Genomic DNA, 18666 nt, shown 5'->3' on the forward strand with positions numbered 1-18666 from the left:
AATATGACCATGTGAGCTGAGTCAAAATTATTTTCCCACAATAATGGCATATTGAAGAGTTTGATCTCCATCACGCGCCAGTCTGTCCAATCACAGAGCTCGAGTGTGAGGCTCTATGCTCGCGCGCTTATCTGGGGGGTTTATTGTCCATCCCCTTCAGCAAAAGCTATTTAGTCAACAGCTGACCGCGACCACAGCAGCAGTTGAGTGAAGGAAGGATCGCCACTAACTAGCAGATTTGACTGTGGAAACAGAAGAGAGATGATGCAATGAACTTTTAAAGCTTTATACGAGGATTATCCACATTTACTGTTACAGCGCTGTTCAGTGGAAGTCTCGAGAGAAAAAAAGACTGTACATATATGTGGAAGAGAGTACCAGATACTTTCAACAGCTGCTGTATATGTCCTATGTTTATGCTTTGTGGTTATGAACATTAGTGCGTTTTGAGCACACGAGACTCGTTGCATATTTCCTAAACTCTGAGGGAAAGACCTGAAGATGAAGGGAGCGATGGCAGCAGCACTTCAACTCTGTTTGTGTATCTTGGTCGTAAAGGTGAGCTATTCTTCGTTATTTTTATATATTACGTTATATATACGTTTTATATATTAGGCCTACATATATAAAAATATTATTATATTTTTATATATTACGTGTAAACTCGTAACAGTTCGTTTTTTATTTGATTTCTGGTGGCTGTAAACTGATGGTTTGCACTGCTCATATTTTCCGACGTTACTGGGTCTTTCCTACTTTTTAATTAGGGGAGCCAAAAGTGTTGTAACACTGTTTAGCTTACTATAACATCTGCAACTCAGTGATTTTGCGCTTTATTTCCCTATTCCCATGTTTTTCAGCAACAAATTAAAGCAGTTTAGAAATCCACAACTTATCCCTAAACAGTGTCAATGAATGTAAAGTAGCTACAGAAAGTGCGCTTTTGTAACAAAGTTGTAGCACTAATAAAGTTTGTGGTAACCAAATTTACTTGTTTAAACTAATTAAACACTCACCCTAATTTCATTTTAAAATTTGTAATTAAAACAGAGTGAAAATTCTAATTCAAAATAAATTAAAAAAATAAATTCTGAAACAAATAGGAATAAAAACATAAGCTAAGAACTCTAAAAACATAACAAATAGACTGACTTTATGTCAGTGTAGCTTATAGAAATACACTGGAAAGTGTTACAATTAATGTTATATATCATATTATACAAGAAAACCTGATTTAGATGACACTTTATTTAGCATTCATTAACATATTCACAAATTAAATAAGCCAGGCATTCAATTGTACTTTCTTACCTCAAAATAGCAGGTTAAGAATGAAATTTTGGCTGAATTCTAATTGGTTACACTAACTAACTCGACTGCATTACAGCACTCCCTGTTCTCCCATAAAATGTGCTCTTAGCATGTTAGTCTGTCAGGGAATTGCAGTTGTATATTATGCAGAATGTTTTGGTAAGTGTGTGGATCATGTATTGCTTTTCATGATTAGTTTTTAATAAATCCTGGATATTGCCTGGCACAAAAGCAAAGACAGGAAAGTTACACCCTGTGTCTCCCTGTGACCGGCATAGCATAACTTTATTGTTTTTTTGTTTTTTTTAAAGCACGCTTACAGTGCAATATCCTGCTGTTGTTCTTAGCAGGTATAAAATGTTTAATATTTACCATCCAAATGGAAAGATCGTCTCGTTTTCCAAATGATAAATTATGCTCAGAGAAATACGCCCTGCAGATGTCAAAGCAGAGCCAAATGGCCCTGTGATTTATTCCTGTTTAAACGAACACCAAAATAAAAGGCTGCTTTCTCACAAATTAAAACAGTTAATCACACAACAACTGATTCATTTGTTCTGACTGTTACAGGCGTATGCAAAACTTAAACGATGAATGTTTTTGCTTGATGATTTTGCACTCTTTTCAGGTCAGTGGTAGTTAATGCATTAAATGCTACTGGCCTGATCCAGATCCATGTCTCCTGGTGTGTTCAAACAGTCTGTGGGGGAGCCAGGGATAGCAGCAGACCCCCCCCTCCATGCCTGTTGGTTGATAGGCAACCACAGCTTAAGAACTGCAGGGGCCCGGGATATCCGGAGCATTGTAATTATCATCATTTTCTCTTGGTCTGTGGAGAGCGAGGGGGTAGAAATCGCAGCTCAGTAATTTGACTTTCCATTTAGCCACATCGCTTTACTTCTTTCGGTGGGGGCAGAATTGCGGTTTCCTCTTGAACTCACAACCTCTTTTTTTTTCTTCCCTCTTTCTTGTTACCCGCTCGTTTTGATAGAAAGTATTTGGCGGCAAACTGACACTTTTGTAAATGATCTTGAAGTTCTACAGGCCCGAGGCTGTGTTTAGCCTGTCGTGAAACGGATCTTCTGCTACTGTTGGCTGCAGTGAGATAAGATAGCGGTCAGTCTCTAGCTCGGTCTCAGTGGATGTCTGTCTGTGGTTGTATGTTTGGCTGGTGGGGGTGAGGGGTCAATCACTGTTTCCTCCTGGGGCTCATGGCCCCTTTCATGTTTTCATCATTCAGACTGCTCTTTCTAAACTCGCTCATGGGCAACATGTGCTCATATATCATATACATCATTGGACTTAAAGGGATAGTTCATCCCAAAAAATGATAATTCTGTCATTATTTACTCACCTTCATGTTGTTCCAAACCAACATGACTTTCTTTCTTCTGTAAACAAGATATTTAAAAGAAAGTTAATGGGGTCCAAAACAACTTCTGACTTTCATTGTATGGACAAAAACAGTGCTTTAAAACATCTTCATACGGGTTTAGAACGACTAGTAAATAATGATTGAAATTTCGTTTTTGGGTTGATTATTCCTTTACGAGAGATCCCTCCATTCACTGTGTGGGCCAGGTTTGACCTACATTATCAAATGTGGCATCCAGACTGACATTGTCCTTCAGTGACGGGAACGGATTGTTTGAGTAGATCAAAGATGTTTTGTGTGAAGTCGATTTATTCATATGCATTATCTCTCTGTATTATGGCTGGAAGTGTCTGTAGTGTTCATGCACCCCCGCCCCTCCTCCTCAGACCACTACATTCCTGCTCTGCCCAAATGTTTATAGGTGATATATCATTTGTCCCCACTTTGTACATTCTATTTAGCTAGACTTAGGTACAAATTATATGGTGAGATATTGTCATTGAGGATGTTAAGTTCCCCCTCAGCGTACTTTGTTTGGTTAGTGTTAAACACCATATTAGGAAAACTGTAAATTCCAATGGTACTGCTCAGAAATCTCTGTCTCTTCCCATCTTTCCTAATTCTAAGGCTTACTTATTTATAGAACACCCCCCACCCCTTTCCAAAGCTTTTTTCCAATTAGTTTTAATTTATATATACAGTACTTGTCAGACGTTTGGAAACATTACAATTTTTTTTAACATTTTCTCTTATGCTCACCAAGGCTGCATTTATTAAATAAAAAGTACAGTAAAACAGTAAATTTTTATTACAGATTTAAAGAACTGTTTACTTTTTGAATATATTTTAAAATGTAATTTATTCCTGTGATGGAAAAGCTGAATTTTCAGCATCATTATTTCAGTCTTCAGTGTCACATGATCCTTCAGAAATCATTCTAATATGCTGATTTGGTGATCAAGAAAACATTTCTTATTATTATCAATGTTGAAAAAAAGTTGTTGCTTAATATTTTTGTGGAACCTGTGACCTGTATTACTATATCTACCAAGGACATTGAGGAATATAATATTTAATATTCAAATTTGTGGCTCAACAATATGGGCTTTTTGTGGAAGCTTGTTTCTGCCATGAAATAAAAAAATAGGTAATTGCGACTTTTTATCTCACAATTCTGACTTTTTTTCTCAGAATTGCAAGATATAAAATCACAATTGTGAGTTATAAAGTCAAAATTGCATGATGTAAAGTCAGAATTGCGAGTTGTAAAGTCAGAATTGTGAGATATAAACACGCAATTGCGTGTTATAATTTCCAATTGTGGGAAAAAAGACTGTCGTTTATATCTCACAATTCTGACTTTATAACTTGCAATTGCATGTTATAAAGTGAGAAATATGAGTTTATATCACACAATTCTGAGTTTATAAGACCCAATTGCGAGTTTATATCTCGCAATTCTGAGAAAAAAGTCAGAATTGTGTGATATAAAGTCAAAATTATAAAGATTTAAAATTAAGTTATAAAGTCAGAATTGCATGTTATAATGTCCACTTGTGAGGGAAAAAAGACTGATGTTTTTTCTCAGAATTGCGAGTTTATACCTCACAATTCTGACTTTATAACTCATAATTGCATGTTAGAAAGTCATAATTGTGAGATAAACACAATTCTGAGAAAAAAGCCAGAATTGTGAGTTTATATAACACAATTGTGAGTTTATATCTCGCAATTCTGAGAAAATAAATCAGAATTGTGAGATATAAAGTCAGCATTCCATGATAAAAACTTCCATAGCTTTTTTACATGGCACATTCTTAAACATTTAAATTTAGTCCCTTTCAATATATTGAATATTTGGTTAATCGCTTCTAAGCTTTGCTTCTTTTTAAACAACGCAAAGATTCCGGTGTATCAATTGTAGGCAATTGTGGCTGAAATGCAAAATGAAGGTGCTCTTTTTACTCACAAAGTGAAGGTTGTTGCCCTGTGGGCAGCTGTGTACAAATGTGTATTGGTGTTTCAATGAGATTATGAGCTTGTGCGCTCATTCAACAGGTTTACACATGCTCTGTCGTCCCAACAGAGATCAGAGAGAAGAAGAGACAGACATCAGAGAGGTTGCATGGGTTTTGCTTTCCCTCTTTGGAGGATCTTTGCATGTTAGGCATCTGTTGGCTCTTGTCAGAGCCCCAGGGGGCAGTTGTGAAGCAGAGGGGGTGTGTGAGGGGTAATTTTCCTAAACATATGCATGTTTAAGATGCCGCAGAACTGACCTCCTCTATCACACCTGCAGAGCTGCGGGGAAGATCAAAGTCTTCTCTCTTACCCAAACAGACGCACTCACACATCACACCCTCCCCTGAGGTCTCGAGCTGCACCGCTGTCCCACTGCTGATGCCTCTGTTTGAAATGGGTGCAAATACACATAATGTTCCATTCCCATGAGCGAGGAGTCTTTTTAAACATCCCCTAATGACGCTCGTTCTTAATACTGTTATAGCTGTGTGAAAGGGTGTGTTGTTACACTCAATCACTATTTACACCAAATTGGAGTGTCAGGCTCCTTAAACTAATTTCTCTCTCACACACAGGAAACCCTGTGCAATTTAAATGCCTAGACTTCATTTTTGTACAAATTATATGGTCATTGAGGATGTTAAGTTCCCCCTCAGCTCAGTGTGTTTGGTGGGAATTAAACACCATATTAGGAAACTGACAAAGAAAATTCCAGTAATACTGCTAAGAAATATCTCTCTCTGTGTGTGTCTATCTATGCCTTCTCTTCGTTTTCCAAGAAAATATGTATAATTGTTTATAAGCGTCCCTCTTTCCAATAATGTTTTTGAAAGTCTCTAATGCTCACCAAGGCTGTATTTATTTGTTCAAAATACAGTAGAATCAGTAATATTGTAAAATGTTATTAAAATGTATAGAATTTAAATAACTGTTTTATACTTTGTGTAATGCAAAATCTCTTATGCTCACCAAGGCTGTATTTATTTGATCAAAAATACAGGAAATTTATAATATTATTAAAATGTATATAATTGACATACTGTTCTAATATTTATAATACAAAATCACTGGGAAATGTGTGTGTGTGTGTGTGTGTGTGTTAGATGGAACATAGCTTCCCTTTCACACATGTCAGTGAGCAAACTACATGATATGGCAAGTTCTCCTCCAAATGAAAGGTTGTGGTTTTATGAAGTTGCTCTTAATGAATATGTACTTTACCAGGCTTATATTGTTTAGATCTTCTTTACCTATAATCTTTATAATCACCATTTATATTGTTTTTACAGTTTTGTATTTATTCTGCGTATTCTTTGAACATAATTGTCTGGCTGAAGATCAGTATATGTTCTTGTTACTGCTCTGGTGACCTCCTCAGCAGAGAGACTGAGAGGGTTCGAACACTCTCAAACGTCATTCTGTGTCCTAGTATGTCACTGAGAGCAAAAATATGTTACAAATTCCATTTAATTATTATCATTAATTTGAATTTGTCATGTGCTTGTGTGTTTTGCAGGTGGCTTTTTGCAAGGCCTGTACCAGTGAGCAGTTCACAAAATCAGGCGAATGTTGCAGCATGTGTGCTGCGGGCACTGGCTTGGCAACCAGCTGTGGCCAGGAAGACACCAAGTGTCAGCCGTGTCAAGATGGTGAGTGTTTTTAAAACAAACTTTCATTTGTACTTTGAATAAATGCCTAAATGTGAATATTGTTGTTTTGCAAATGTTTACATCCATGTTCTTGATAAAAAATCACTTTATATATGTCCCAGGCGTGTCGTTCTCTGACTCTGAGAGTCTTTCAGCCTGTCGGCTGTGCGCCCGCTGCCCCCCTGGCATTCCTGAACTGGCACGCTGCACTCCCACTCTGGATACCCATTGTGATTGCGGTGAGGGTTTCTTCCTGTGGCGGGATCATAACAGCACAAGTGGGCTGTGCGCGGCCTGCTCCATGTGTGGTTATGGAAGTGGTGTGGTTCAGCAATGCGGGCCGCAGGGAAATACCATATGTGAGCGGTGTAAACCAGGGACTTACTCAAGAGAGCGGAGCAACAGGAAACCCTGCGTGCCCTGCTCACGCTGTAGTGACGACGAGGTGGAGATCAGATCCTGCCAGCCGGACTCTGACACCGTCTGTATGGGTGAGTGTGATGTTCATTAAATTCTACTGTATCTTTATGTAAAGATCTTGGGTGTATGTACTGTAGGAAGCAATGAATCAAAATGAATCAAAATCCTGATATTGCTTAGTGCGATTATTAAATCGCAAAGAATGTGATCTAATTAAATAAATATATGCAGTCTGTGTTTCTTAAATAATCTCTTTTTATAGTTCTTTATTTTACAATGAAATATTACAATAGTAATATTTCTTATTTTGTTTAATATTTTTATTTAGTAATAATAATTATTGTTATTATTATTATTTTATAGATATTGAAATATAATCATAACATGTTTGGCCAAGTTGCATGTTTGGCTAAGCGCAGCCCTACAAACAAGCACAGCAAACCTGCAACCTGCAAAAATATGAAATTCTTGTAAAGATAACGTTAAGTAATTTGGTGTTTAAAAGTTTTATATATATATATATATATATATATATATATATATATATATATATATATATACGGAAGAGGATAAAAAAAAAAAACCATCTCAAGATTAAAGTTGTTAAATTTCGAGGAAAAAGTCGTTAAATTTTGAGAAAAAAGTCGAGATAAATTGTTGAGAATAAACCTGTTAAATTACGAGAAAAAAATCGAGATAAAATGTTGAGAATAAACTTGTTAAATTATGAGATAAAAACTCGTTAAATTTTGAGAAAAAAGTTGAGATAAAATGTTGAGAATAAAGTCATTAAATTACGAGAAAAAAGTCATTAAATTACGAGAACAAATTCGTTAAATTATGAGAAAAATGTCGTTAAATTTCGAGAAAAAAGTCGAGATAAAATGTTGAGAATAAAGTCATTAAATTACGAGAACAAATTCGTTAAATTATGAGAAAAATATTGTTAAATTTCAAGAAAAAAGTCGAGATAAAATTTGAGAATTTGTTCTCATAATTAAATGACTTTTTTCTCGTAATTTAATTAATTTATTCTCATAATTTAATGAGTTTATTCTCAACATTTTATCTCAACTTTTTTTCTCGAAATTTAACGAATTTGTTCTCGTAATTTAACGACTTTTTTCTCGTAATTTAATGACTTTTTTCTCATAATTTAATGTTTATGCTCAACATTTTATCTCGACTTTTTTCTCGAAATTTAACGAGTATTTTCTCGTAATTTAATGAGTTTATTCTCAACATTTTATTTCGACTTTTTTCTCAAAATTTAATGAGTTTTTTCTCGAAATTTAACAACTTTAATCTCGAGATGGTTTTATTTTTTTATTATTGCTTGGCCCTAATCCTCTTCCGTATATATATATATATATATATATATATATATATATATATATATATATAACTTTTTTAAAGATTTTTCTGTCTATTTGTAAAATATACAGTTTATTTTGAAACAAATATAATATTGTTAAAAAAAAATTAATATTGAATATTTAAATGATTAATATTTGTGCACTCCTATGTATTCAAGGTGTAAGGAAAAATATAAAACTTACTTTTTATTACATTTATTTTTTTGTTAAAAGTTTTTTTAACCATGTGAAACCAACATGAATATAAAGCATGAGTAGATTTCTAGAAAACTAAAAACATACTTTTTAAACTAGACTTTTACTACAGAAAAGCATCTTAGACACTTTTATTTGTCATTGATTTGACACACCTGTTAGTAAATACGGTTGTCAATCCCAAACACTGACTCTGTGAACGTAACCCGATATGCATGTGTGTCTTGGATGAAGTTTGTGCCAAGCTATATATAAAAACATTTATGCATGTCTGTGTGAGTGTGTATGGTTAGATTGTTAACATGTGGCAGACACCTGTGTTCAGTCAGAGAGAAGCCTTTGAGAAAATACAGCTCTCACTTTGACTTCAAATGTTCTGCTCATTCTTCAATGAGCTTAGCAACAATCCAGTCATGATCAAATTAAGAAGATAAACACTTTACAAAGAGTTTGTTTGATCTATAAACAATCAAATGTTTCAATTTTAGCTTTTTTTAAGTATAATTTAAAAAGTGCATGTTAAACTGTGGCCTGAGGTGTGTTAAATCGGTTTGGAGGTTAACCAGCTGGCTAGTGGGTCACATCCCACGCTGCCCTCTGTTCCCTGCAGGGTGGAATCACCAGTTAGACCACTCGACCTGCCGAGGTCAGGGCAGCCACACCGAGTGTTTGATCCATACAGGCAGCCTGTGGGGTGTGTGAGAGAGCGAGTGGACAAAAGAATGCATGCATCTGTGTGATAGTGTGTGGGGTGGCCTCGCCTGCACGATCTATTTCAGGATGGAGGGTGGGGGGCATGAATCCTCCTGACCATTCCACACTTTTCAACATTTCGATCTGGTATTATTTAGTCTGTCAGCTGTTCCTGCACCCACTGATGATGTGTTAATCAGACTCACAGCAGATGTGTGTCACATGTGGGTTTCACGTGAATGCTAAAATGAGCATCTGCATTTTTTTGCAGTCTAGGTGTTTGAATGCTCTAGGGTGTACTTGAGTGTGCTTTAAATGTCTAACTAATGTGAATCTAATAAGTTTCCCTTCATTTATAAAGACAGCACAACTACTCATTTTTCAAATTATATCTATAGTGAACATTTTGTCCTCAAAGTTGATGTGTTAGAAGCAGGAAAAATGGGCAAGCATAAGGATTTGAGCGAGTTTGACAAGGGCCAAATTGTGATGGCTAGACGGCTGGTTCAGAGCATCTCCAAAACTGCAGCTCTTGTGGGGTGTTCCCGGTCTGCAGTGGTCAGTATCTATCAAAAGTTGTCCAAGGAAGGAACAGTGGTGAACTGGTGACAGGGTCATGGGCTCATTGATGCACGTGGGGAGCGAAGGCTGGCTCGTGTGGTCCGATCCACCAGACGAGCTCCTGTAGCTCAAATTGCTCAAGAAGTTAATGCTGGTTCTGATAGAAAGGTGTCAGAATACACAGTGCATCGCAGTTTGTTGCATATGGGGCTGCACATTGGGGATTTTACATCATGTAAATGGCGTGTGCGTCATTTACCTGGGGAACACATGGCACCAGGATGCACTATGGGAAGAAGGCAAGCCGGCGGAGGCAGTGTGATGCTTTGGGCAATGTTCTGCTGGGAAACTTGGGTCCTGCCATCCATGTGGATGTTACTTTGACACGTACTGCCTACCTAAGCATTGTTGCAGACCATGTACACCCTTTCATGGAAGCGGTATTCCCTGGTGACCGTGGCCTCTTTCAGCAGGATAATGCGCCCTGCCACAAAGCAAAAATGGTTCAGAAATGGTTTGAGGAGCACAACAACAAGTTTGAGGTGTTGATTGGCCTCCAAATTCCCCAGATCTCAATCCAGTCGAGCATCTGTGGGATGTGCTGAATAAACAAGTCCGATCTATGGAGGCTCCACCTCACAACTTACAGGACTTGAAGGATCTGCTGCTAAAATTTTGGTGCCAGAAACCACAGCACACCTTCAGGGGTCTAGTGGAGTCCATGCCTTGATGGGTCAGGGCTGTTTTTGGCAGCAAAATGGGGACCAACACAATATTAGGAAGGTGGTCATAATGTTATGCCTGATCGGTGTACACACTGCCCAGCCAAAAAAAAAAGTTGCTGTTTGGATTTAAATAGGCAAACGCTTTAATTGGTTCATTATTGCAGTGATTATAATGTTTTTAGTATGTTATATGTTTGGCAACAGTTCTTCTAACCCTAATTGATGGAGTGTGTAACTTTTCATTTTTTATACAATTATGTAGAAAGACATATTATGATCATAATCCAGGATGACAAAGTCAAAATTCATCAGGCTCAAATTGTCAAAAAAAATGGTTGGGAGGAGCATGAAGAATCATTTTCACACATGAATTGGCACCTCTGAGTCCAGACCTTAAATTCATTGAAAGTCTTTGGGATGTGCTGGAGGAGACTTTACAGAGTGCTCACCTCTTGCATTGTCAACATAAGAATCTTTACCAAAAAATGATGCACTTCTTGATGGAAAAAAATATTGTGATGTTATTTCCATCAAGATCTTGTATTGACAATGCAACAGTCAAGCACTCTGTAAAGTCTACTATATATAGTTCCTATAATAAGTTATTTTAGTATCTCCTTTGAATATATAAAGGCAGTTCAAAAGGACTTATTCTGTTAAATCTCTTTTTGCAGTGAAAGACCTCAACATCCTGTCACGTCCATCTGGTTCTGATGGTCCGCGGGAATTTCCCCGATGGCCGACTATAAGCGAGGAAACAGAGAACAGGAGCAGCCCAGCACCAGGGTCCGGATCCACTCAAATCATACCACAGGACCAAGGGGGCAACAACAACAACAACATCCTGGTCTACGTGTCTGTACTGGCTGCAGTGGTGCTCGGCCTGCTGCTCTACGTCGCCTACAAATGGTGAGGTCATACAGCGATTTAAAAAAGAGAAAAAATAGACTTTACGTGGTTATACAAATGATTTACACACAAATTCAATCTTTTTGTATATGTAAGATATAGAATACCAAAATGTGTCTGTGAAGTGAAATAATATTCTTGTAGGTTTTTACTGTATGACAAGTTTGTGATTTGGTGTGTATGTACAGCTGGAAGTCATGTCAGCAGAAGCAGGCTCTGGTGAAAGCACGGGTTGGCGAGTTGAATAATGCCGCGGAAGGAGAGAAATTACACAGCGACAGTGGCGTGTTCCTGGACTCTCACAGCCTTCAGGAAAACCAGCCCAGCAAAGGTATGAGAGAACCGCTTAAACACAGATACATTGGCTGAGAATCGATACAGATTCCTGATTTGATTTGATTCTAGAAATCTAGATCTTTTTAAACTATTTATTTAAAGAACTGGCTCATAAGAGTCATTCGTTCTATTCATGTCTTTTTGAATTGTTCATTAAAAGAACCGTCTAACAAAAATAATTTGTACTATTTATTCATCTTTTTTACCGTTCATTAAAAGTACTTGCTCATAAGACTAGTTTGTTTTAATTTTTCTTTTTTAACTGTTCATTAATGGGTTAGTTCACCCAAAAATGAAAATTCTGTCATTAATTACTCACCCTCATGTTGTTCCACACCCGTAAGACCTTCGTTCATCTTTATAACACAAATTAAGATATTTTTGATAAAATCCAATGGCTCGGTGAGGCCTGCATTGCCAGCAAGACATGCATTGCCAGCAATTAACACTTTCAATGCCCAGAAAGCTACTAAAGTACTTTTTGTGCAACAAAAAAACAAAATAACGACTTTATTGAACAATATCTAGTGATGGGCGATTTCAAAACACTGCTTCATGAAGCTTCGAAGCTTTTGTTTTGAATCAGTGGTTCAGAGCGTATATCAAACTGCCAAAGTCACGTGATTTCAGTAAACAAGGCTTCGTTATGTCATAAGCGTTTCAAAATTTCAGTGTTTCACCACTGGGGGGCGTGACTTTGGCAGTTTGAAATACACTCCAAACCACTGATTCGAAACAAAAGATTTGTAAGCTTTGAAGCTTCATGAAGTAGTGTTTTGAAATCGCCCATCACTAGATATTGTTCAATAAAGTCGTTATTTAGTTTTTTTGGCGCACAAAAACTATTCTCGTTGCTTCATAACATTAAGGTTGAACCACCATAGTCACATGAACTGTTTTAAATATGTCTTTAATAGCTTTCTGGGCATCTGAAAGTGTTAATTGTCTTGCTGGCAATGGAGGCCTCACTGAGCCATCAGATTTTATCAAAAATATCTTAATTTGTGTTCCAAAGATGAATGAAGGTCTTACGGGTGTGGAACGGCATGAGGGTGAGTAATTAATGACAGAATTTCATTTTTGGGTGAACTAACCCTTTAAAAGAACCAGCTCATATGAGTCATTAGTACTATTCATTCATCTATTTGAAATGTTCATTTAAAGAACTTGATAATAAGAGTAATTTGTTCTATTTATTTGTCTAAAAGAATCAACTTATAAGACATTTCTTCTTGAGATTCATCAGACTACACTGGTTGTGTGGTATGTTTTTTAATTCTCTAAAAATAACCGGTTCATAAGACTTAATCGCTTCTGGAATCCAGCTACATTGGTTGCACTATATGTTTTTGATTCACTAAAAAGAATCAGTTCATAAGAGTCATTTGTTCGCCTACTGGACTACACTGGTTATGTTAATTTTTTTTTTTTTTTTTTTTGCATGTATTTCAATGAATTGTCACTCTTAGTGTACTGTAAGCTGCTTTCACAAAAAGTGTCCGCTAAAAGGGTGATTAGTAATAATTTGATCCCTTTCTCATACTCTCGGCAGGCAGTAAACGGGACAGCAAACAGGACACGCGGCTTTATGTAAACCTGCCTCCCCACAGGCAGGAGGAGGTAGAGGGGCTTCTCACAGAGGGGGGCAGTCGGAGCTGGAGGCAGCTGGCCGCCACACTCGGTTACGAGCAGGACCGTGTGGACGTCTTTGGACGGGGCCAGGACCCCATCCACACCCTCTTAACTGATTGGGCCCAACAGGAAGGGTCAACCTTGGGCCTGCTCTGCTCCGCTCTGGCACGCATCGAGCGGCCGGACATCATCACTGCCCTCACCGCCACCTCTCAAGGAGTGTCAGTGGTCTGAATACTTCAATATGTTCCTAACGCCTTCATGAAAGTGAAAGAGACACTTAAATGATAGAGGAAGAGGGTCAACCGACTCATTTTCGAAGGCTAATGCCTTGCAGCATGCACTAAGACTTTGAAGAGCAGGATTGGAAATAATAAGGGGTTTTATTCAACATAACGTTTCACTTATGCGTTTCGTTTCAACAGCCTGAGATGTTCTGCCACCTCAGAACATTTTCTGCTCGAGACAGATGTTTCCTCCAGTATTCATGGGCAGTTTATGCTTAATAATATCCTCTTTGTAGTGTCAAAACAAACTCTGTTTTCGCCGAGACACATTCATGCTGAACATTTTCATTGTCAGTGTTTTGGCTGGTTGTGGTTTCAGCTGTGGTTGGTATCAAAAGAACACGGACATTTCTGCGGCCTCACGAATGACAGTTTTCCATTTTTGTGGAATGGCATCATAGTGCCAGAGAAAGCATCATGCATGCGATTCAATCGTGCTTTTGTATTTATATTTCAGCGCTTCTGTCGTTCAAACAATGGTCAACACCAAAGCTGGACAAAGTATTCAGCTTTTATACCATGGCTTGTCAAGGGCAATGTTAACTGTGAGGTGTTTTAAGTTTTCCAAAGAGGAAAACCACAAAATGGGCTGCACAAGGGAGTTGTATATTCAAAAAAAATTTATAGATGCATGGTCGAGTTGCCTTAGGGAATGATCCTCTTTGACAAAGACAAAAGATGTGTCTTGTTTACACATGTGCTTGGTTTGCACTTTAACCAACAATGCAACCTAAAAGCAAAGTTATGTTTTTGTGAGTTCTGTGAGAGAAAAACTCTCTGGTGCCTTTACTTTGAACGCTCAGGTTTGTGCTTTGCTAGTTTTCTCTACCATGTATGTATTTTTAGGTCATTTCTGTATGTTAGTGCTGAGTACTGGGTGAGACTTGATGGTTTCTGTGCTGAGATGCTTTTCATATTAATAACAACCATGTTATGTATCTATCACTTATGTTTGTCCTTTTTAATAATGAAATATTGATGTTTAGAGGTATCTTTGTATTTTTGAAAAAAATAAATAATACATTGTGTGAGCAAAGAATTTGTATTTTTATGACCCTAATGATGTATAATGGTGCAGTGTTACAATGAAAACAAGATTTGAACCTGGAATTATAGAAATATCTTGCATTTCAAAGGCCTTTTCTGCACCATTAACCCAAACAGTCAAATCCGGAGCCGCCTGGTCTGATTATCCTCTTGTTGTTGATTTAATCATAATAATACACATCTCTTTGCCCTTCCTGTACATGCTTTGAAAAATAGTGTGTATTTCACTTTAAAACCGTAGCAAATGGTGAAGCTGTTTTGTTTTTTGTTTTTTCTGAGCTAACTGCTCAAATTGGCAAAAGAGGAAGCTGCGAGCAAGAAATGTAAATCTTTTTGAGAGCCAAAACGTTTGTTGTGCTAATGCCAACTCAACACCTAACTGAAAGCAGCAGTTTCTTGGCAGTCAGAATTTTCTGATGTAATGTCAAGCGTTCACAATAGTGTGCTTTGTTTACACAAAACGCGTTCTTGCCTGTACGTCTTCCTGTGATTCTGACAACAGTCAGAATTGTAGGAATGATTTAAAGAGTGGGAAGGACACATCTTATTGTATATGGGATAAATAAGGTAGAAATAGCTCTTTAAGTTAACAACTGCTTAAATGGAGGAAGCCTCCACAGGAGTTCACTTGCCTACAGGCAATGTTAAATGGGGAAAAGAATACTGGAAAATTATTTAATTTTATAAAAAATTAATTATTTTAAATCTCACGACTTTAAAAAGACAAATTCCTCTAAATAAGAATCATCGACCAGGCAAAAGCAGAGCGCGAGCGCTTGGGCACTGCCAACTCAGGTGGCACATACGTCACGTGCGCTAACAAACTCCGGGGAACTTTAGAGTTACTTTCAGGTGTCGACTTCAGGTAAGCTGCTGAAAACATACTTTATCTTTTTAACTTTAACTTGAAAGATTCTCTTCAAACTATTACAAACAACAGTAGTCGAAAGATACCGTAAAAGAAGGCCTTTAAAGGGTTAGTTCACCCAAAAATGAAAATTCGGTCATTTATTACTCACCCTCATGCCGTTCCACACCCGTAAGACCTTCATTAATCTTCAGAACACAAATTTAGATATTTTAGTTGAAATCCGATGGCTCCGTGAGGCCTTCATAGGGAGCAATGACAGTTCCTATCTCAAGATCTATTGATGTACTAAAAACATATTTAAATCAGTTCATGTGAGTACAGTGGTTCAATATTAATATTATAAAGCGACGAGAATATTTTCGATGCGCCAAAAAAACCAAATTAACGACTTATAAAGTGATGGCCGATTTCAAAACACTGCTTCAGGAAGATTCGGAGAATAATGAATCAGTGTATCGAATCATGATTTGGATCGTATGTCAAAATGCCAAACTGCTGAAATCACGTGACTTTGGCGCTCCGAACCGCTGATTCGACACGCCGATTCATTTATGATCCGATGCTTCCTGAAGCAGTGTTTTGAAATCGGCCATCACTTTATAAGTCGTTATTTTGGTTTTTTTGGCGCACCAAAAATATTCTCGTCGCTTTATAATATTAATATTGAACCACTGTACTCACATGAACTGATTTAAATATGTTTTTAGTACATTAATGGATCTTGAGAGAGGAAATGTCATTGCTCCCTATAAAGGCCTCACGGAGCCATCGGATTTCAACTAAAATATCTTAATTTGTGTTCCGAAGATTAACGAAGGTCTTACGGGTGTGGAACGGCATGAGGGTGAGTAATAAATGACAGAATTTTCATTTTTGGGTGAACTAACCCTTTAAAGCTCGCACACACACCTCAATTTGGGAATAGTAACAACTAAATATATAAAAAAGGGGATAAAAGGCAATAGAAAGTTAGGCTATACAAAAAAAAAAAAAAAACTGATGCCTTTTCGTCTGATGCCGTTTTATCTGAGTCCGTTTCGTCTGATGCCTTTTGGTCTGTGGCTGTTTCAGCCTAATTGTACGAGACCTGACACCTGACATTGTTTTTCCTGAGACCTGAAGACTTTCGGTCTGAGGCATGACTGAGGTGTGAGGAAGTCCTAAAATGTACACCGTACTAGTGAGGTTTCAGTGATATTAAGAGGAAATGTCCCCAGTTTCAGAAATACGTTCACCTTAGGTGTCACTAAGAAAGCAAAGTATACTAGCGTATGATATGTTTCAGGCAGAGCTCAGGGGCAAATGTCCAGCTAAAAGACTGAGGGCTGAGGGTAGAAAGGACAATTAGCCCAGCTGTCACTGCAGAGAAGCTTTGCAACTTAGGTGTGTTGATTTCCTAGCACTCTCTCTTCGAATGAAACGTGTTAATGATTTCTGTGACTGATCTGTTAAGTGAGAGCAGGGACTTGGGCGGCTCTGCATGCCGTCACGTACTCCAGACGGAGCTGCTTAACTGCGGTCTGGAGCAGCCCAGCGGAATGCCCTGGCCCTGGAGCTCTGCTCTAGAAGGGCTGGGCTGAGGGGAGGGGAAAACAAGCTCTGCTCAGATGGTTTAGGCACCATGTAAGCAGAGTCTGAGCCCTGGAAGAGCCTCTAATGAAAGCAGTGCACCACTTTGATTCTCTGATTTAATAGAGCCAGATCTGTGCTGTGGTGGCTGTCTCTCTCTCTCTTTGAAAATGGAGTTTAAAAGGGCTTAAAGTCAACATTAAACAAAATTACTTTAATATTTGGTCATATTGTACATAATGCATCAGGGCACATTCTTTCAAATAAAAAACAAATCTATTTTTTATTCAAATATATTTTATAATGCTTAATAAATGTCAATAAAATAATGGTAAATAAAATGTAAGTATTGTTCCAGAGCAGCTTTAAGGATTTCTTTCCCCAACTATATGCATATTTGGTTATTTCTAACTGATAAAAACTACCGCCAACAGAACAAAATAATTATGGTTATTTCCTACTAACCTATAGAAAGAATGAAAATGAAACAGCAATAATATATTAGATTTGGTAAGTATAAAAAACCTAAAAATACATTGGAGCACTGTACTGTTGGATTTATTAAAGTCAGCATGAAAAGAAAATTCATCTATTTTTTAAATACATCTTACAGATCGTATTGTTCATGCATGTATGTTTCATTCTTTAAAGGTGCCATCGAACTTTTTTTACAAGATGTAATATAAGTCTAAGGTGTCCCCTGAATGTGTCTGTGAAGTTTCAGCTCAAAATACCCCATAGATTTTTTTTTATTCATTTTTTTAACTGCCTATTTTGGGGCATCATTAACTATGCACCGATATATAGGTTGCGGCCCCTTTAATTCTTGTGCTCCCCCGCCCACGGAGCTCGCGCTTGCTTTAACCAGCATAAACAAAGTTCACACAGCTAATATAACCCTCAAAATGGATCTTTACAAGATGTTCGTCATGCATACTGCATGCATGCGTCAGATTATGTGAGTATTGTATTTATTTAGATGTTTACATTTGATTCTGAATGAGTTTGAGGCTATGCTCCGTGGCTAAAGCTAACATTACACACTGTTGGAGAGATTTATAAAGAATGAAGTTGTGTTTATGAATTATACAGACTGCAAGTGTAAAAAATGAAAATAGCGACGGCTCTCGTCTCCGTGAATACAGTAAGAAACAATGGTAACTTTAACCACATTTAACAGTACATTAGCAACATGCTAACGAAACATTTAGAAAGACAATTTACAAATATCACTAAAAATATCATGTTATCATGGATCATGTCAGTTATTATTGCTCCATCTGCCATTTGTCGCTGTTGTCCTTGCTTGCTTACCTAGTCTGATGATTCAGCTGTGCACAGATCCAGACTTTAATACTGGCTGCCCTTGTGTAATGCCTCGATCATGGCATGGGCTCATTGGGCTGGCATATGCAAATATTGGGGGCGTACACCCAGACTGTTACGTAACAGTCGGTGTTATGTTGAGATTCGCCTGTTCTTCGGAGGTCTTTTAAACAAATGAGATTTATATGAGGAGGAAACAATGGAGTTTGAGACTCACTGTATGTCATTTCCATGTACTGAACTCTTATTTAACTATGCCAATATAAAATTCAATTTTTAATTCTGGGGCACCTTTAAAATTAGTTTTTATATAATTTTCAATCAAAATGTCATAATTCGATCTTCTGGCACACAACACTGGTGAT

General features: G+C 37.4%; 1 protein-coding gene across 1 annotated transcript; it reads left to right on the forward strand.

Annotated features, from left to right (window-relative positions):
• The first annotated feature begins 131 nt into the window (after positions 1–131).
• nradd (neurotrophin receptor associated death domain) lies at positions 132–14524 on the forward strand. Its single transcript, XM_048153796.1, has 6 exons — positions 132–558; positions 6222–6354; positions 6477–6845; positions 10999–11233; positions 11422–11564; positions 13122–14524. Exons 1-6 carry the CDS (start codon positions 502–504, stop codon positions 13433–13435), a joined length of 1251 nt encoding a protein of 416 aa, XP_048009753.1. The 5' UTR covers positions 132–501; the 3' UTR covers positions 13436–14524.
• Positions 14525–18666: the final 4142 nt, after the last annotated feature.

The sequence above is a fragment of the Megalobrama amblycephala genome, linkage group LG13 (genome assembly GCF_018812025.1).
Source record: "Megalobrama amblycephala isolate DHTTF-2021 linkage group LG13, ASM1881202v1, whole genome shotgun sequence".
Classification (NCBI taxonomy): Eukaryota; Metazoa; Chordata; class Actinopteri; order Cypriniformes; family Xenocyprididae; genus Megalobrama; species Megalobrama amblycephala.